This window comes from Corylus avellana, chromosome ca2 (assembly GCF_901000735.1).
Source record: "Corylus avellana chromosome ca2, CavTom2PMs-1.0".
NCBI classification, from domain to species: Eukaryota; Viridiplantae; Streptophyta; class Magnoliopsida; order Fagales; family Betulaceae; genus Corylus; species Corylus avellana.
This window is the reverse complement of record NC_081542.1, coordinates 32,561,274-32,582,200: the sequence shown is the minus strand read 5'-3', so window position 1 is coordinate 32,582,200 and position 20,927 is coordinate 32,561,274. Positions and strand designations below refer to the sequence as shown.

Sequence of the window (20,927 nt, the reverse complement as noted above, 5' to 3'; positions counted from 1 at the left end):
TTTACGAGCTTGTGGAGAACTTCGAGGCAATCATGTCGGCGGTTGCCACGATGTGATCCGAGTTCATTTGCCCCCCGATCTTTACTGGCAAACTATAAATTTTTTTAAAAGTTTTCAAAAGCCCCGATCCCGGCAGGAACGACTCTAATTTCTAAAAGCCACCTGCCGACATGATCGTCTCAAAGCGCTGAAAATGCTGGTAAAATTTTGTGCAAATCGGACGAGGTTGTACTTTTTCAAATAGGACCGAGACCCTAGGCCGAACAAAATGGTCAGTTGGGAAGCACTGAACACGCTCGTAGAATTTCGGGCTAATCGGACGAGGTTTTACTTTCTCAGATAGGACCGAAACCCTAGGTTGAACATAATGATCAAATGCGAAGTGAAATTGTTTGACCCAAAAATTTTTGAGCTTGTGCGGAACTTCGAAGCAATCATGTCGGCGGTTGACACGAAGTGATTCAAGGTTGTTTGCCCCCCGATCTTCACTAACGGACGATAACTTTTTCTGAAAGTTTACAAGAGCCCCGATCCCGGCCGGGACAACTCGAATTTCTTCGTGCCACCCGCCGCCATGATCGCCTCAAAGCACTATACACACTTGTAGAATTTCGGGCTCATCGGACGAGGTTGTACTTTCACAACTAGGACCGAAACTCTAGGCCATACAAAATGGTCAGATGGGAAGCGAAATTGTTTGGCTCGAAAATTTTTGAGCTTGTGCAGAACTGCGAGGCAATCATGTCGGCGGTTGCCACAAAGTGATTCGAGTTCATTTGCCCCCAGATCTTTATTGGCAAACTATAAATTTTTTTAAAAGTTTTCAAGAGCCCCGATCCCGGCAGGAACGACTCGAATTTCTAAAAGCCACCTGCCGACATGATCGTCTCGAAGCGCTGAAAATGCTGGTAAAATTTTGTGCAAATCGGACGAGGTTGTACTTTTTCAAATAGGACCGAGACCCTAGGCCGAACAAAATGGTCAGTTGGGAAGCACTGAACACGCTCGTAGAATGTCGGGCTAATCGGACGAGGTTTTACTTTCTCAGATAGGACCGAAACCCTAGGTTGAACATAATGATCAAATGCGAAGTGAAATTGTTTGACCCAAAAATTTTTGAGCTTGTGCGGAACTTCGAAGCAATCATGTCGGCGGTTGACACGAAGTGATTCAAGGTTGTTTGCCCCCCGATCTTCACTAACGGACGATAACTTTTTCTGAAAGTTTACAAGAGCCCCGATCCCGGCCGGAACAACTCGAATTTCTTCGTGCCACCCGCCGCCATGATCGCCTCAAAGCACTGTACACGCTTGTAGAATTTCGGGCTCATCGGACGAGGTTGTACTTTCACAACTAGGACCGAAACCCTAAGCCGAACAAAATGGTCAGATGGGTAGCGAAATTGTTTGGCCCAAAAATTTTCGAGCTTGTGCAGAACTTCGAGGCAATCATGTTGGCGGTTGACACGATGTGATTCAAGGTTGTTTGCCCCCCGATCTTCACTGACGGACGATAACTTTTTCTGAAAGTTTACAAGAGCCCCGATCCCGGCCGGAACAGCTCGAATTTCTTCGTGCCACCCGCCGCACTGTACACACTTGTAGAATTTCGGGCTCATCGGACGAGGTTGTACTTTCACAACTTTGACCAAAACCCTAGGCCGAACAAAATGGTCCATTCCAAAGCGAAATTGTTTGGCCCAAAAATTTACGAGCTTGTAGAGAACTTCGAGGCAATCATGTCGGCGGTTGCCACGATGTGATTCGAGTTCATTTGCCCCCCGATCTTCACTGGCAAACAATAAATTTTTTAAAAAGTTTTCAAGAGCCCCGATCCCGGTAGGAACGACTCGAATTTCTAAAAGCCACCTGCCGACATGATCGTCTCGAAGCACTAAAAATGCTGATAAAATTTTGTGCAAATCGGACGAGGTTGTACTTTTTCAAATAGCACCGAAACCCTAGGTCGAACAAAATGGTCAGTTGGGAAGCACTGAACCCGCTCGTAGAATTTCGGGCTAATCGGACGGGGTTTTACTTTCTCAGATATGACCGAAACCCTAGGTTGAACATAATGGTCAGGTGTGAAGCGAAAATTGTTTGGCCCAAAAATTTTCGAGCTTGTGCAGAACTTCGAGGCAATTATGTTGGCGGTTGACACAATGCGATTCAAGGTTGTTTGCCCCCCGATCTTCACTGACGGACGATAACTTTTTCTAAAAGTTTACAAGAGCCCCGATCCCGGCCGGAACAACTCGAATTTCTTCGTGCCACCCGCCGCCATGATCGCCTCAAAGCACTGTACACACTTATAGAATTTCGGGCTCATCGGATGAGGTTGTACTTTCACAGCTTTGACCGAACCCCTAGGCCGAACAAAATGGTCCGTTCCGAAACGAAATTGTTTCGCCCAAAAATTTACGAGCTTGTGGAGAACTTCGAGGGAATCATGTCGGCGGTTGCCGCGATGTGATTCGAGTTCATTTGCCCCCCGATCTTTACTGGCAAACTATAAATTTTTTAAAAAGTTTTCAAGAGCCCCGATCCCAGTAGGAACGACTCGAATTTCTAAAAGCCACATGCCGACATGATCGTCTCGAAGCACTGAAAATGCTGGTAAAATTTTGTGCAAATCGGACGAGGTTGTACTTTTTCAAATAGGACCGAAACCCTAGGTCGAACAAAATGGTCAGTTGGGAAGCACTGAACACGCTCGTACAATTTCGGGCTAATCGGATGAGGTTTTACTTTCTCAGATAGGACCGAAACCCTAGGTTGAACATAATGGTCAGATGCGAAGCGAAATTGTTTGACCTAAAAATTTTCGAGCTTGTGCAAAACTTCGAGGCAATCATGTCGGCGGTTGACATGAAGTGATTCAAGGTTGTTTGCCCCCCGATCTTCATTAACGGACGATAACTTTTTCTGAAAGTTTACAAGAGCCCCGATTCCGGCCGGAACGATTCGAATTTCTTCGTCCTACCAGCCGATATGATCATCTCGAAGCACTGAATACGCTCGTAAAATTTTGGGCAAATCGGACAAGGTTGTACTTTCACAACTAGGACCGAAACCCTAGGCCGAACAAAATGGTCAGATGCGACTCGAAATTGTTTGGCCCGAAAATTTGAGTGCTTGTGCAGAACTGCGAGGCAATTATGTCGGCGGTTGCCACGATGTGATTCGAGTTCGTTTGCCCCCCTTTCTTCGCTGGCGAACTATAACTTTTTGTGAAAGTTTACATGAGCCCTGATCCCGGCTAGAACGACTCGAATTTCTTCGTGCCACCTGCTGATATGATCGTCTCGAAGCACTGAACACGCTCCTAAAATTTTGCGCAAATCGGACATGGTTGTACTTTCACAACTAGGACCGACACCCTAGGCCGAACAAAACGGTCAGATGGGTAGCGAAATTGTTTGGCCCGAAAATTTTCGAGCTTGTGCAGAACTTCGAGGCAATTATGTTGGCGGTTGACACAATGCGATTCAAGGTTGTTTGCCCCCCGATCTTCACTGACGGACGATAACTTTTTCTAAAAGTTTACAAGAGCCCCGATCCCGGCCGGAACAACTCGAATTTCTTCGTGCCACCCGCCGCCATGATCGCCTCAAAGCACTGTACACACTTATAGAATTTCGGGCTCATCGGATGAGGTTGTACTTTCACAGCTTTGACCGAACCCCTAGGCCGAACAAAATGGTCCGTTCCGAAACGAAATTGTTTCGCCCAAAAATTTACGAGCTTGTGGAGAACTTCGAGGGAATCATGTCGGCGGTTGCCGCGATGTGATTCGAGTTCATTTGCCCCCCGATCTTTACTGGCAAACTATAAATTTTTTAAAAAGTTTTCAAGAGCCCCGATCCCAGTAGGAACGACTCGAATTTCTAAAAGCCACATGCCGACATGATCGTCTCGAAGCACTAAAAATGCTGGTAAAATTTTGTGCAAATCGGACGAGGTTGTACTTTTTCAAATAGGACCGAAACCCTAGGTCGAACAAAATGGTCAGTTGGGAAGCACTGAACACGCTCGTACAATTTCGGGCTAATCGGATGAGGTTTTACTTTCTCAGATAGGACCGAAACCCTAGGTTGAACATAATGGTCAGATGCGAAGCGAAATTGTTTGACCTAAAAATTTTCGAGCTTGTGCAAAACTTCGAGGCAATCATGTCGGCGGTTGACATGAAGTGATTCAAGGTTGTTTGCCCCCCGATCTTCACTAACGGACGATAACTTTTTCTGAAAGTTTACAATAGCCCCGATTCCGGCCGGAACGACTCGAATTTCTTCGTGCTACCAGCCGATATGATCATCTCGAAGCACTGAATAGGCTCGTAAAATTTTGGGCAAATCGGACAAGGTTGTACTTTCACAACTAGGACCGAAACCCTAGGCCGAACAAAATGGTCAAATGCGACGCGAAATTGTTTGGCCCGAAAATTAGCGAGCTTGTGCAGAACTGCGAGGCAATCATGTCGGCGGTTGCCACGATGTGATTCGAGTTCGTTTACCCCCCGATCTTCATTGGCGAACTATAACTTTTTGTGAAAGTTTACATGAGCCCCGATCCCAGCTGGAACGACTCGAATTTCTTCGTGCCACCCGCCGATATGATCGTCTCGAAGCAGTGAACACGCTCCTAAAATTTTGCGCAAATCGGACAAGGTTGTACTTTCACAACTAGGACAGAAACCCTAGGCCGAACAAAATGGTCAGATGGGTAGCAAAATTGTTTGCTCGAAAATTTTCGAGCTTGTGCAGATCTTCGAGGCAATCATGTTGGCGGTTGACACGATGTGATTCAAGGTTGTTTGCCTCCCGATCTTCACTGACGGACGATAACTTTTTCTGAAAGTTTACAAGAGCCCCGATCCCGGCCAGAACAACTCGAATTTCTTCGTGCCACCCGCCGCCATGATCGCCTCAAAGCACTGTACACACTTGTAGAATTTCAGGCTCATCGGATGAGGTTGTACTTTCACAACTTTGACCGAAACCCTAGGCCAAACAAAATGGTCTGTTCCGAAGCGAAATTGTTTGGCCCAAAAATTTACGAGCTTGTGGAGAACTTCGAGGCAATCATGTCGGCGGTTGCCACGATGTAATTCGAGTTCATTTGCCCCCCGATCTTTACTGGCAAACTATAAATTTTTTTAAAAGTTTACAAGAGCCCCGATCCCGGCCAGAACAACTCGAATTTCTTCGTGCCACCCGCCGCCATGATCGCCTCAAAGCACTGTACACACTTGTAGAATTTCAGGCTCATCGGACGAGGTTGTACTTTTTCAAATAGGACCGAAACCTAGGTCGAACAAAATGGTCAGTTGGGAAGCACTGAACACGCTCGTAGAATTTCAGGCTAATCGGACGAGGTTTTACTTTCACAACTAGGACCGAAACCCTAGGCTGAACAAAATGGTCAGATCCGAAGCAAAATTGTTTGGCCCGACAATTTTTGAGCTTGTGGAGAACTTCGAGGCAATCATGTCGGCGGTTGCCACGAAGTGATTCGAGTTCTTTTGCCACCCGATCTTCACTGACAAACTATAACATTTTATGAAAGTTTACAAGAGCCCCGATCCCGGCTGGAATGACTCGAATTTCTTCGTGCCACTCGCCAACATGATCATCTCGAAGCACTGAACACGCTCATAGAATTTCGGGCTATTCGGACGAGGTTGTACTTTCACAACTAGGACCGAAACCCTAGGCTGAACAAAATGGTCAGATGCGAAGCGAAATTGTTTGGCCCGAAAATTTTTGAGCCTGAGCAGAACTATGAGGCAATCATGTCTGCGGTTGCCACGAAGTAATTCGAGTTCGTTTGCCCCCCGATCTTCACTGTCGAACTATAACTTTTTGTGAAAGTTTACAAGAGCCCTGATCACGGCCGGAACGACTAGAATTTCTTCGTGCCACCCGCCGATATGATCGTCCAGAAGCACTGAACACACTCGTAAAATTTCGGGCAAATCGGACAAGGTTGTACTTTCACAACTAGGACCGAAACCCTAGGCCGAACAAAATGGTCAGATGCAAAGCGAAGTTGTGTGGCCCGAAAATTTACGAGCTTGTGCAGAACTACGAGGCAATCATGTCGGCGAGTGGCACGAAGTGATTCGAGTTCGTTTGCCCCCCAATCTTCACTGGCGAACTATAACTTTTTGTGAAAGTTTACATGAGCCCCGATCCCGGCTGGAACGACTCGAATTTCTTTGTGCCACTCGCTGATATGATCGTCTCGAAGCACTGAACACGCTCGTTAAATTTCGGGCAAATCGGACAAGTTTGTGCTTTCACAACTAGGACCGAAACCCGAGGCCGAACAAAATGGTCAAACTCGAAGCGAAATAGTTTGGCCCGAAAATTTACGAGCTTGTGCAGAACTTCGAGGCAATCATGTCGGCGGTTGACACAAAGTGATTCGAGGTTGTACTTTCAAAACTAGGATCGAAACCCTAGGCCAAACAAAATGGTCAGACGCGAAGCGAAATTGTTTGTCCCGAAAATTTACGAGCTTGTGCAGAACTACGAGGCAATCATGTCGGCGGTTGCCACGAAGTGATTCGAGTTCGTTTGCCCCCCGATCTTCACTGGCGAACTATAACTTTTTGTGAAAGTTTACATGAGCCCCGATCCCTGCCAGAACGACTCGAATTTCTTTGTGCTACTCGCTGATATGATCGTCTCGAAGCACTAAACACGCTCGTTAAATTTCGGGCAAATCGGACAAGTTTCAACTTTCACAATTAGGACCGAAACCTGAGGCCGAACAAAATGGTCAGACACGAAGTGAAAGAGTTTGGCCCGAAAATTTACGAGCCTATGCAGAACTTCGAGTCAATCATGTCGGTAGTTGACATGAAGTGATTCGAGGTTGTACTTTCAATCCTTGGACTGAAACCCTAGGCCGAACAAAATGGTCAGATGCGAAGCGAAATTGTTTGGCCCGAAAATTCTTGAGCTTGTGCAGAACTTCGAGGCAATCATGTTGGCGGTTGGCACGAAGTGATTCAAGGTTGTTTGCCCCCCGATCTTCACTGACGGAGGATAACTTTTTCTGAAAGTTTACAAGAGCCCCGATCCCGGCCGGAACAACTCGAATTTCTTCGTACCACCCGCCGCCATGATCGCCTCGGAGCACTGTACACACTTGTAGAATTTCGAGCTAATCGGACGACGTTGTACTTTCACAACTAGGACCGAAACCCTACGCCGAACAAAATGGTTAGATCCGAAGCGAAATTGTTTGATCCAAAAATTTACGAACTTTTGGAGAACTTCGAGGAAATCATGTCGGCGGTTGCCACGAAGTGATTTGAGTTTGTTTGCCCCCCAATCTTCACTGATGAACTATAACTTGTTTTCAAAGTTTACAAGAGCCCCGATCCTGGCAGGAATGAATTGAATTTCTTAAAGCCACCCGCCAACAAGATCGTCTCAAAGCACTGAACATTCTGGTAAAATTTTGTGCGAATCGGACGAGGTTGTACTTTCTCAAATAGGACCGAAACCCTAGGCTGAACAAAATGGTCAGTTGGAAAGCACTGAACACGCTCGTAGAATTTCGGGCTAATCGGACGAGGTTTTACTTTCACACCTAGGACCGAAACCCTAGGCTGAACAAAATGGTCAGATCCGAAGCGAAATTGTTTGGCCTGAAAATTTTTGAACATGTGCAAAACTTCGAGGCAATCATGTCAGCGGTTGCCACAAAGTGATTCAAGTTCTTTTGCCCCCCGATCTTCACTGACGAACTATAACTTTTTATGAAAGTTTACAAGAGCCCCGATCCCGGCCGGAACGACTCGAATTTCTTTGTGCTACTCGCCAACATGATCGTCTCGAAGCACTGAACACGCTCGTAGAATTTCGGGCTATTCGGGCGAGGTTGTACTTTCACAACTAGGACCGAAACCCTAGGCCGAACAAAATGGTCAGATACGAAGCGAAATTGTTTGGCCCAAAAATTTACGAGCTTGAGCAGAACTGCGAGGCAATCATGTCGGCGGTTGCCACGAAGTGATTCGAGTTCGTTTGCCCCCCGATCTTCACTAGCGAACTATAACTTTTTGTGAAAGTTTACATGAGCCTCGATCCCGGCCGGAACGACTCGAATTTCTATGTGCTACCCGCCGATATGATCGTCTCGAAGCACTGAACAAGCTCGTAAAATTTCGGGCAGAACGGACAAGTTTGTACTTTCACAACTAGGACCGAAACCCGAGGCCGAACAAAATGGTTAGACGCGAAGGGAAATAATTTGGCCCGAAAATTTACTAGCATGTGCAGAACTTCAAGGCAATCATGTCGGCGGTTGATACGAAGTGATTCGAGGTTGTACTTTCACAACTAGGACCAAAACCCTAGGCCGAACAAATTGGTCAGATGCGAAGCGAAATTGTTTGACCCAGTTCCAGTGACTTTGCACTTCTCACCTCTCCATTATTATTCTAATTAAGCTCGTATTGAACAACTCTGACGGAGATCAAAGCTCACTTGACACTTAAAAAGACTTTATCTGAGCTTTCCTCCTTCTTTATCTTTCTTTTGGCTTAAGAACATGTTAATGTTATTCATATTTGAACTTGTTTACAAACATACATATTGCCAGTTTTTTATTGGAATAAAATATTCAAATGCTCGTAGGCAATTTATTGCTTGCAACAATTTTCTGGCATTTTAGACTTCACTGATCACTGCCTTGGAAGCTTCAACTCCAACTTGAAATCATGTCCAATAGGTAGCCACAGTTTTGAGACCTCAACGGTAACAAACTGCCCAGAGCTGTCCAAGCTTGCCTTTATAACTGATTTTCCCTTCAAGTTTGTTCTCTTTCTAAATTCTACTTCATATTCCTGAAATCTCTTAGCCTTCTCCAACCCTATAAAAGTTACTTTATTTATGATCCATTTTTAACTCAAAGCAAACTCCCCATTCACAACCTTTGAACTAATTGATACATTTCCCCCTTCTTTTCCACCAGAAAATCTCACTAAGCTCCACCTCCCTCCCTTTCCTCCCATCTCAACTTCCTCTCCATCATCCAAGAAAACTTCTCCAACACTATCACCACTATTGCTCACCACCACCAAGAGTTGAAATGCAGTCTTCCGAGCTGCTCGTGTTGTCATTGCCTCCCCTTGCAAGGCCAAAATATTGCCTTCCCGAACATGCACGTTTATATGATCAAGCGGTGTGTCAAGCCGAATATTCTTGCCTGATTTAACACTCAATGAATTCGAGTAGTCAAAGAGGTCAAACCAGTTTCCTGCAGGGAAGTAGGCATCGACTGAAACTGCTCCCGACTTCAACACCGGTGAGACCATTACGCCTTTACCAATCAAAAATTGTGTATTGATTTGATAAGTGTTGATATCTTGAGGGAACGAGAAGAAAAGGGGCCTTGCAATGGGGGATCCTCTCTGGTTTGCTTCATACATTAATGTGTAAAAGTAGGGAAGAAGCAGGTAGCGAAGCCCCAACACCTTCCTAGCTGTTGCAGCAACTGATTCCCATAGATAGAGTTCTTGACGAATAGTAGACTTCGCCGAGTGATCTCTTGCAAAGGGATAAAAGGCCCCTAGCTGGACTTAGATCAAATACTGATATTAGATGTTTTATCAGAAAATAAGCACCACTTTTTCTTAATTCTGTATAGAAAGGCACTTAGGCTTCATTCATTATCACTTTGTTTCCCAGCGCCTTTGTAAAGATTTTGAACTTTTTTTAAACAAAATGACATAAAATAAAAATAAAATAAAATAAAAAACAAAACAAAAAAATAGTATTTTGGGCAATGAGACAAGATTTAACGAAAAATTCTAACGGATTGGTATATTGCAAAAAATTGAAAGTTCAATACCCTAAATTGAGAGTTTTTTTTAATTTCGAGAGCGTAGTTTCAAAACATCTAACACCCCTGCTCCAAGTGATATAATATTGTCCGCTTTGGACCAAGCCCGCACGGTTTTATTATTGGGTTTACCCCCAAAATGCCTCATACCATTTAGAGAGAGTAAATTTCATATAAACATATCATATTTTCCATACCCAGGCAATGTGGGACGTCACAATCACCCCCTTTTAGGACCCAACGTCCTCGTTGGCGACCCTCATTGGCTTATGCACACTCTCCTCATCTCAGGCTGGGTTATGGCTCTGATACCACTTGTAACGACCTAGGGAAAAACACTAGCCACATCTGCGCTATTACTCCAAAAGGACTAGTCAATTTAGAGTTTTCCTAGAATTCATTATAAAGCCCAGTTTCACCTAGTAACTAGGCAATGTGGGACTTGGCACCCATGACTATCTCTATAAATCATCCACTTTATGTGGGCTTTTTCTCATCTTCCCAATATGGGATCGGGGTGTTACAAACTCCCCCTCTTAAACTCCTGACATCCTCGTTAGGTCCACGTCATGCAGTGCTCTAGTACCACATGACCTGGCGTTACTAGGTGGCTCTGATACCACTTGTAACGACCCAAGGAAAAGCGCTAGCCACATCTGCGCTATTACTCCAAAAGGACTAGTCAATTTAGAGCTTCCCTAGAATTCATTATAAAGCCCAGTTTCACCTAGTAACTAGGCAATGTGGGACTTAGCACCCATGACTATCTCTATATGGGCTTTTTCTCATCTTCCCAATATGGGACCGGGGTGTTACAAACTCCCCCTCTTAAACTCCTGACGTCCTCATTAGGTCCACGTCATGTAATGCTCTAGTACCATATGACCTGGCGTTACTAAGTGGCTCTGATACCATATGTAACACCCCTGCTTCAAGTAGTATAATATTGTTCGCTTTGGGCCAAGCCCGCACGGTTTTATTATTGGGTTTACACCCAAAAGGCCTCATACCATTTAGAGAGAGTAAATTCCATATAAACATATCATATTTTCCATACCCAGGCAATGTGGGACGTCACAAAACATGTAGAAGCTTAAGAGAGTTTTGTAAAGTTTCCCCTAAATAAAACAAAGCAACACAAAATAAAGAAATAAACTTGGGGAAAAAAAGGTCTCACAAAATCAGAAGGCATAGACTACTTTCATGTGCAAAGAAATCTAAAACACTTATATCAAAAGATAAAAAAATAAAAATAAAAATAAAAATAAATAAAAAAATTAAAAAAAAAAAAAAGAAGAAGAAGAAGAAGAAGAAAAAGGTTGCACAAAGTCAGAAGGCATAGTACACTCCTTCCAAGTACTAAAGAAATGTAAAATACTCATATCAACATCTAGAGAAACCAAACATAATGATACAATGTCTATCTCTTTGTTTTTGTGAAGGAGTATCATTTTTGTACCTGAATCCAGCACCCGCAGAGTTCTTCAGTTGTATCTCCAGCAAAACCACAGATATCTGCCCCAACCATTGGAATTCCAAAGAGCCCAAAGTTCAAAATTGCTGGAATTGTGTATGCCAAATCATCCCATGTGGCAGCGTTATCTCCAGTCCAGTGTGTTGTGTACTTGCCAGAACCAACAAAAGTTGACCTAGAAAGTATAAATGGCCTTTTACCAGTCACCTTGATTAAGGCTGCATTAGTGACTTTGGCTTCTAGGAGTCCGTAGAGGTTATGGGCATTATACTCTGTAATGTTACCAAAGTGTAAGGATGATGCAGCTAGAGTCTTATTAATAATGGGCCGCAAAGCTCCAGAATCATTAATTTTGTAAGGAGGGTTATCAAGAGAAGAATTTGGAGTGGGAGAAGAAGTCTTAAAGTTGGAAAGCTCGTTCATGTCGAGCCAAAGACCGTCAACGGGAAGCATATCTCGAAAGATTTTAATCTCATCACCCCAATATGCTTCACTGGCTGGATTCAAAAAGTCAGGGAAGTGGACAGGGCCAGGCCAAACTTCACCCAAGTAAGGGACTCCATCACGTTTTATGAAGACATCAGCTTGCAGCCCTCTAGTGTAGGCTCCATAGGACTTATTCACACTGATACCTGTAAACTAATACAATGTTACATCAATTGAGAGAGAGAAAGAGAGAGGTTTCAGCTCAAGAAAACAATGACAAGTCTAGTACAATGTACCAGGATCCACGATGAGCACATATTTCTGACCATGTTTGTGAAGAGAGTGAACAAACTTTTTCATTTGCTGCAAGGGAAAGTTGATGGGATCAAGAATAAAATCCTTATAAGCATCCATGTAATCAATATCTGTCCACATAACTTCAAGAGGTACACGGGCTTTTGCATAGCCAGTAACCACAGCATTAATATCATAAACGTTTTTGTATCCCCATCGACACTGATGAAATCCTTCACATATAGACAACAATCACCAACTGGGTCAGCATTATTATAACCATTTATCATCATATAAAGTCTTAATCTGGACTCAAGTTTATATACCATAATAAAATTTGTTTTTTTACAGAATGTAAATGATATAGGAAATTACAAAACAGAGAGTCACAATTATTGCAGGTAATTTACTTAAATGTTCAAGGTTATTTTTGGGTAGGACCACAATTTACAAGCCAAGGATTCAGATACCATAGGAAGCATTGAAAGCATTAAGCGATCACGATAGAGATGAATGAAAAACTCACTAAATATGCCAGCTTTTATTTAGCACAGTTTTTTACGTACTAAGGGCATGTATGGGTGTACGTTTGAGAGGCCTAAAAGTGCATTTAATACTCAAAAAGTTTGTTTGAAGAAAAAAGTATCCGTTTAGTAAGTGCTTTTAAAAGTCCAAAAATTCTAAAAATAGCCAAAAACACATTTTTGGCAAAAACTTCACTTTTTTACTTAAAAACTTTATTTCTCAAACCCAATCTTAAATATGCTTTAAAAGTAATGCAATCTCAAACAAGTCTCATTGATTCAAAAGGCTCAAATCATAATAAATCATATTATGAAAAACACTGGAAAAAAAAAAAAAAAAAAAACAAAACACAAAAACAAAACAAAATTTACCGAAGGACCAGTACGGCATGGAGGTAGGCCGACCAATAAGCTCCGTGTATTGCTCCGTCACCATCTCCGGCGACGGCCCAGCAAAAATGTAGAGGTCAACAATCCCGCCAATCACCTTGTACGTTATCCTATCACCGCTGTAAAGGACATCCATGCCATTGCTGTTGAGAAGCAGAACTCCGTGGATGGTCCCCGCCGCCACTCTCCCATCACGGGACGGTGATCGGACGTCCATGTAGAAGGGGTGGGGTAAGTAACTTAGTAAGCATAGTTAAAGATTTATGGTGTAAGTTTCATAATATTTAAGTATTAATGTATTGTTACTATAATTTATAGCATTAAATGCATTGCAAGATTATGTTACTGCTTGTAATTGACGCATTGTAAGATTATTCAAAGTCATTGTAATTGACGCATTGTAAGATTATGTTATTGCTTGTAATTGACGCATTGTAAGATTAAGTTGCTGACTTCAACAGAATAGAGGAAGAAGAGCTTAAAAGTCAACTGCTGGCTGAAAGGCACTACATGATTGATGAGGATGATTTCAAAAATTCTTATCATGAGCATGCCCAAGTCACCATCACACTTGAGAGTGAGGAAATTGTGGATAACAAAGAGGAGGAAGAGAAAGAGGAGCAAGTTAAGCACCCTGAGCAAGTTGAGCACCATAAGAATAGTGAGCCCCCAAAGGATCCTAATCTGCCCAGTGACATGGAAGTAAATACTGAAGCTCCTGCCTGGATCAATGTCCCTCTTGAGACACATCAAGAGCCCAACGCTTGAATGTCTCAAAGAATCATCTTATGTCAAGATATTCAAGGATTTGTGCACACAAGCACACAAATCTAGGAACCACTTTCCTAAGAAGATCCTTCGAAGTAAGAAATTCTACATAAGATGGCAAAATATCCTTCCAAAGGGGTATGAAGTTTTGAAGAAGAATGGATGGAAGGGATTGGTTGGACATCCGCATGACAGGGGGAAGCACTATAAAGTTTTCTCCTCCAGTTTATTTTCTGCACTTCACTCCACAAATTCTTTCTTTTCTTTTTCATTATATTGCATTTCTTTTTATTTGTTTTTGTTTCTAATAGCAATTGATCTTTTGATGTTTTGTTTCTGTGAAAAAAATATTGTTGTTAGTTTTTGTTGATAGGTGTTTTGGTGTTTAAGTTTGTGGGACGCCCTAGCCTTGTTCACACTCAGATTTCCTTACTTCCGGTAATGTATTTCTATACTACACACTGAGGGCAATGTGTAATTCAAGTTTAGGGGTATGGAAAAACACTTTGTCTATTTATTTTTGTTCTTATTGTCTTTTTGTGTTAAAAATTTTTTGAAAAAAAAAAAAAAAAATTGTGCTATGTTTTTTGTCAAGATTGAGTTAAACTGTGACTATGGTTTGTGTTGGGTCATATTTCGGCTAGGTTGGGCCCAGTGCGAACTTACCGGCCCATTCCCTAAACACTCGGTCATTTTTTACTGTTCAAAATAAACTCATGTTCGGCAGACTTAGGCTTATATAGATTATATTATCAACACTCGGTTATCAGGCTCGGTAGGCTCGGTTAGCCGAGCCTGAGGCAGGTACCGAGTGTTACCCTCAGGAAATAATAAACATATTTGAATAAATATCCTATTTGATGTTCTCCGATATATTGTTGACACGTGGACCCTCGGTAAAAGTCCACAGTGTTAGATGAACAGGTACAGTCTGATGCCTATAAAAGGGGGGTCCCCTCTCACTATTTCAGTAACTTCTTTTTACCCTCCAAAACTGAATACCTTGCTTATCTTTTCTCTAATCCTTAGTTTCCGAGTTCATTTTTCTCTTAAACACTGCAACTAACTTAGGCATCGGAGCTTCCACCGGCCGGACAACACCGGCAGCTTTGATTCCTTTTTCTTTGTTGATTATTCAGTTATAACCCTCGGTTGATCCCTCGGTTACACAGGGCCCTTTCCCACATCATCATTCGGAAAACTGCTTCAACAGTTTGGCGCCATCTGTGGGAAACGATTTTTTATCGGTTCTTACTAATCTCATATATTCCGATATGGTGAACACACCCCCACATGCCAGCACATCTCCACATCTTATCACAGTCATCCAACCAGATGTACCCGGAACCTCACACGATCCAAATCCCCAAATAGCCATTATGGTGGATTTCATGAAGCGAATAGCCGAATCTGTTGAGGCCATGAGAAAGCAGAATGAAGAGATCATCTCTAGGCTACCTCTTAGAGAAGATTCGGCACAAAAGAGAAGACGTGAGGAGTCCTTCAGGGAACCACCATCATCAGCTCGGCATCAATCAACCCAACAAGACGCTGGAAGTTCAATACGAGGAAATCCTCATACTGTTCAGACCAAAGCAAACACTCACCGACAAGAGCACACCAAGAGTTCACAGCTTGGTGGTAGGTCACACCATGGCGAGTCTAGTCACGCCAAAACCCACCATAGTCGTTCCCAGTGTAGCCATTCTCGTCATGCTCGGTCACATCTTGACAAGCCTGTGGAGGCTGTCGTGCATAAAGACGTTAAAGATCTCTAGGAGAAGTTTGAAAAGATGGTTTTCTTAATCGAAAATGGGGAAAATTGGTCCGCCACCGAGGATCTCATGCAACATACCAATTTACCTTTTACTGATTGGGTGATGAGGTTTCCAATGCCTAGTAGTCTTAAGGTTTCTCGGATCGGCGAATATGACGGAAGTGGAGATCCTTCCGACCACATGGAAAGCTTCCGAGCTCACATCATCCTTCATGAAACTCCTGACGAAATTGCTTGCCGAGCCTTCCCGTTAACTCTAAGGGGAGTTGCCAAAGAATGGTTTGGAAGTCTGAGTCCTAAATCTGTTGATAATTTTGATTATCTTGGGCAGCAGTTCTTAGGACAATTTCTTGTCATTCGAAGAAGAAAGAAGAATCTAGCATATCTATTATCCCTAGTGCAAGGGAAGAACGAGTCCTTGAAGGATTATTTGTTGCGGTTCAATCGGGAGAAGCTGGCAGTGGAAAGTACTGACGAGCAAACCATTCTCTCAGCATTGATGCACGGAATACAGACTGAAGGGCCTCTGATGGCCGAGTTGTCCAAAAGGCCAAAAACAAGAACTTTTGCGATAGTTCAACAGCAAGGCAGAGGAGTTCATCAACCAGGAAGGGACTATCTCAGCGTTGCTGAAATCTAAAGCTGCTGAGAACAAACCTGCTACTGATCCAGGTCTGAAGAAACCGAGGGTCTTTGTCGAGAAGAAAAAGTAGGATCGCCAAAATCCTAAGATTCTGGAAAGAAGGGTCGATCTACCTCCTCGGCTAAATCAGCATCAACAATATGTGGGATGGACACCCCTGAATACAACTGTTTATAAGGTGTTCATGCAAGTTAAGAAGGATCCGAGCTTCCGATGGCCAGGAAGGATGAAGTCTCCTCCCCAGAACCGTAACACTCGGAAGTTTTGTGAGTATCATAATGATCATGGGCATCAAACCGAGGATTGTATCAGTCTTCGGTTCGAGATTGAAAAATTTCTGAGGAATGGAAAGTTGCTGAATTTCCTAACTGAAGAAAATGGCAAGGGGAAGAGCGTCCAGGATGGTCAGGGTCAGCATTCGGGACAGAATAATGATTGATCACGCAATCAAAGGCAGAGGCATGAGGAACCGAGGGTTTCGCATAATCAGCAGTAGAGTCCCCAGAACCAAACTATTATTGGCGAGATTCGTACCATCTCGGGAGGCCTTGCTAGTGGAGGAGAATCAAGCTCGGCGAGGAAGGCTTATGCCAAGTAGGCAAAAATGGAAGAAATCCTAATGCTTGAAAAATCCTCCAAAATCCAGAAACAAGAACCGAGTATTCTAACATTTTCGGAGGAAGATGCGAAAGAAGTCTCGATGCCACATGATGATGCATTGGTGATAACTCTAACGGTGGCTAACCATGCCGTTCACCGAGTGTTGATAGACAATGGAAGCTCGGCTGATATTATTTATTGGACAGTTGTTCAACAATTGGGCATTGGCCAAGAGAAGTTGAAACCCTTCCTGTCACCATTGATAGGATTTGTAGGTGAGCGTGTCCAACCCATTGGGTTGATTGCTCTTCCAGTTACAGCAGGGACCGCTCCCAGGCAATCCACTATCATGGTAGATTTTTTGGTCATCGACCGACTATCAGCTTATAACATGATCATCGGTCGTCCATCTTTGAATCAATTGAGAGCAGTTACTTCTACCTATCACTTGAAAGTGAAGTTCCCAACCATTGAGGGAGTCGGCGAAGTTAAGGGAGACCAAGTTGTTGCGAGAAGGTGTTACCATATGTCTTTTAAGAAATGCCCAAAGTTAGCACTTTTGATGATCGGCAGTCTGGGTGATGAGCGAAAGATGCAGTTGAGAAAGGAGCCAACTGAGCCACTAATTGATGTATCTATAGCTGAAGGAAAAGTTGTCAAGATTGGTTCTCAGCTAACTTCTAGGGTTAAAGAGGTCCTTGTTCGGTTTCTCCAGCAAAACCTCGAAGTTTTTGCATGGTCTCCTGAAGACATGCCAGGGATTGATCCCAAGGATATTGTTCATCACTTGAACATTAATCCATAAGTTAAACCAGTAAAGCAAAAGCGAAGGAAATTTGCTCCCGACAGGAACATGGCAATCCCCGAGGAGGTGGACAAACTTCTGAAAGCCTAGTTTATTGAAGAAACGCATTACCCTGATTGGTAGTCCAATGTAGTGATGGTTAAGAAGTCTTCTGGAAAGTGGAGGATGTACGTAGATTTTACCTATCTTAACAAGGCTTGCCCAAAGGATAGTTTTCTATTACCCCATATTAGCTCTTTGGTTGATGCAACAGCAGGGTATGAGTTGCTGAGCTTCATGGAAGCCTTCTCGGACTATAATCAAATTTTCATGCATCCATCTGATCAAGAAAAAACAACCTTCACCACCGACCGAGCGTTATACTGCTACAAAGTCATGCCGTTCGGTTTGAAAAATGTCGGTGCAACTTACCAGAGGTTGGTAAACAAGATGTTTCAAGAGCAGATCGGGAAGAACATGGAAGTTTATGTTGATGATATGCTAGTCAAGAGCAAGCTGCGGATAGATCATGTGACAGATTTGCAGGAAGCCTTCAGGACATTGAAGCGTTTCAAGATGAAGCTTAATCCCACCAAATGTGCATTTGGAGTTTCATCTGGGAAGTTCCTCGGTTATATGGTGTCTAGCCGAGGGATTGAGGCCAATCCAGAGAAGATCCAGGCGGTGTTGGATATGCAATCTCCAAAAAATGTGAAGCAAGTTCAACAATTGACAGCAAGAATCGCAGCTTTAAATAGGTTCATCTCTCGGTCTACAGATAATTGTCTCCCATTTTTTAAGATTTTACGCAAAGCTTTCGAATGGTCTAAAGAATGCAAGCAGGCATTCGAGCAACTTAAGAGGTACCTGGTCAGTCCACCTCTTCTCAGCCGAGCTATTCCTGGAGAAGTATTATATTTATACTTAGCCGTATCTCCAACTGCGGTCAGTGTAGCCTTGATTCGCGAAGAAGAGGGTGTTCAGAAGCCGGTTTACTTTATTAGCCGAGCGTTACATGGGGCCGAGGAGAGATACGTACAGATGGAGAAACTTGCTTTCGCCCTGGTAATTGCTTCCAGGAAGCTCCGACCATACTTCCAAGCTCATACAATCAATGTTTTGACCGAGTATCATTGAAGAAAGTACTTCGAAAATTGGATTTGTCTAGTCGATTAGTCAACTTGGCAATCGAAATTAGTGAATTCGATATTCACTTTGTCTCACATAATGCTGTTAAAGGTCAAGCTTTAGCAAACTTTGTGGTAGAATTCACCAACATTCAAGACCAGGAGGATTGGCCGAAAGAAAGGACATGGGTAATTTATGTAGATGGTTCATCTACCAAGCAAAACGGTGGAGCGGGGGTCGTAATTATCACGCCAGACGGAAGAGAGTTGAAGAGTTCATTAAGATTAGAATTTAAAACTACTAACAATGAAGCCGAGTATGAAGCTGTAATAGCTGGACTTGGTTTAGCCTGAGTGCTTGAGGCAGAGTTTGTAGAGGTGCGGAGTGATTCTCAGGTTATTGTCGGTCACATTTGCGACGAATTTGAGGCTAAGGGCAGCAAGATGAAGCTCTACTTGACCAAAATTCAAGGTATGCAAAAATCTTTTAAAAAGTTTTGCATTGTCAAAATCCCAAGATAAGAGAATGAGAAGGTAGACCATCTAGCCCGTTTAGGCTCTTCAACTGAGAATGAGTTGGGGGATTCCGATCAGATAATACAAATTCAACAACAACCTTCCATCGTTGAGAAGGTTTGTATTTTAACTATCGAAGTCATGCCTTCTTGGGCTGGAGAAATTATTAGTTATCTCGAAAAAGGAAATTCTGCCAGGAGACAAGAGGAAAGCGGTGCAGTTGAAACGAAAGGCTACTCAGTTCACCCTGGTCAATGGAGCTCTTTTTAAACGAGGTTTTATGTTACCTCTCCTTAAATGCGTTTCTAAAGAAGAGGGTGATTATATCCTTCGGGAGATTCATGAAGGAATCAGTGGCAGTCACTCGGAAGCCCGCATTTTGGCACACAAAGCGGTAAGAGCAGGATTCTTTTGGCCGAGTATGAACCAGGACTCCATAAACATGGTCAAAACTTGTGACAGTTGTCAGCGCTTTGCCAACGTTATCAAGCAACCTCCTGAAGAACTTAGCTCGGTTTCCTCGCCATGGCCATTTTCATAATGGGGGGTGGATATAGTAGGGCCATTACCTACAGGAAAAGGGGGAGTTCGGTTCGTTGTGGTCGCTGTTGATTATTTCACCAAATGGGCAAAGGCTGAAGCTCTGGTGAATATTACTGCAAAGAACATCGAGAAATTTCTTTGGAAAAGTGTCATTTGTTGATATGGGATTCCCCATGCCTTTGTCACGGACAATGGTAAGCAGTTTGACTGTGAGTCCTTTCGAGATTGGTGTGCCGGACTTCATGTTCGGCAATACTTTTCATCCCCAGGACATCCTCAAGCAAATGGACAAGTAGAAGCGACTAACAAAACCATATTCAAGATTCTGAAGAAGAGGCTCGATCAGCATAAAGGGGGATGGGCAGAAAATCTTCCCAAAGTTCTATGGGCATACCGCACAACCAGAAGGACTCCGACTGAGGAAACTCCTTTCGCCTTAGCCTACGGAACCGAGGCTGTCATCCCTGCCGAGGTAGGATCAAGGAGTTTCCGAGTGGATACATTCAACCCCAATCTCAACAGCGAAGGTTTGAAACTACATTTGGACTTGCTGCAAGAGAAACAAGATCAGGCCCAGATCACAATGGCAGCGTATCAGCAGAGAGTAGCTCGGTATTTCAACCGACGGGTAAAGCATTACAGTTTCCAAGTTGGAGATTTGGTTTTGAAAAAAGTCACTCTGGCAACCAAAGATGCAACCGAGGGAAAGCTCGCACCAAATTGGGAAGGACCATACCAAGTTATCAAATGTGGCAAAGCAAGAGCCTACCATCTTACAAACTCCGAAGGAAAACAACTCCAACGACCGTGGAATGCTAAACATCTTAAGAAGTATTTTGTATAGAATTATAAGCCTCAGAGAATCACTTTTGTTGTACTCTTTCCTTACTTAATCAATGCGTATTAATAAAGGATCCTCTGAGGTTATAGTCATGCAGAAATCTTAAGTTTGTAGTAGACCATGCTTTCGGATTAAAGGTTTTTAGAAAGGTGTTGATAACACCCTCTAACCCTTCAGTGAAATACGGCCATAGAATTCTCGAGCGTCACTCTATATGTTCTTATCAAGGCACTTTCACTAAGCAAACGTAAACCTTTACTCTAAAAGGTTCTACCTCGGTGAAACATAGTCGGAGAATTTACCGAGTTTCGCTCGATCAAATGTCGCTAAGGCGCTTTCCCGAGGAAGAAGAGCATAAGC

General features: G+C 43.3%; 1 protein-coding gene across 1 annotated transcript; it reads right to left on the bottom strand.

Annotated features, from left to right (window-relative positions):
- Positions 1–8,519: 8,519 nt before the first annotated feature.
- LOC132169625 (alpha-glucosidase-like) lies at positions 8,520–14,410 on the bottom strand. Its single transcript, XM_059580630.1, is given in 5 exon segments — positions 8,520–9,591; positions 11,320–11,966; positions 12,057–12,287; positions 12,951–13,207; positions 14,403–14,410. Coding segments are annotated over 5 exon segments (2,034 nt in total). The 3' UTR covers positions 8,520–8,700.
- Positions 14,411–20,927: the final 6,517 nt, after the last annotated feature.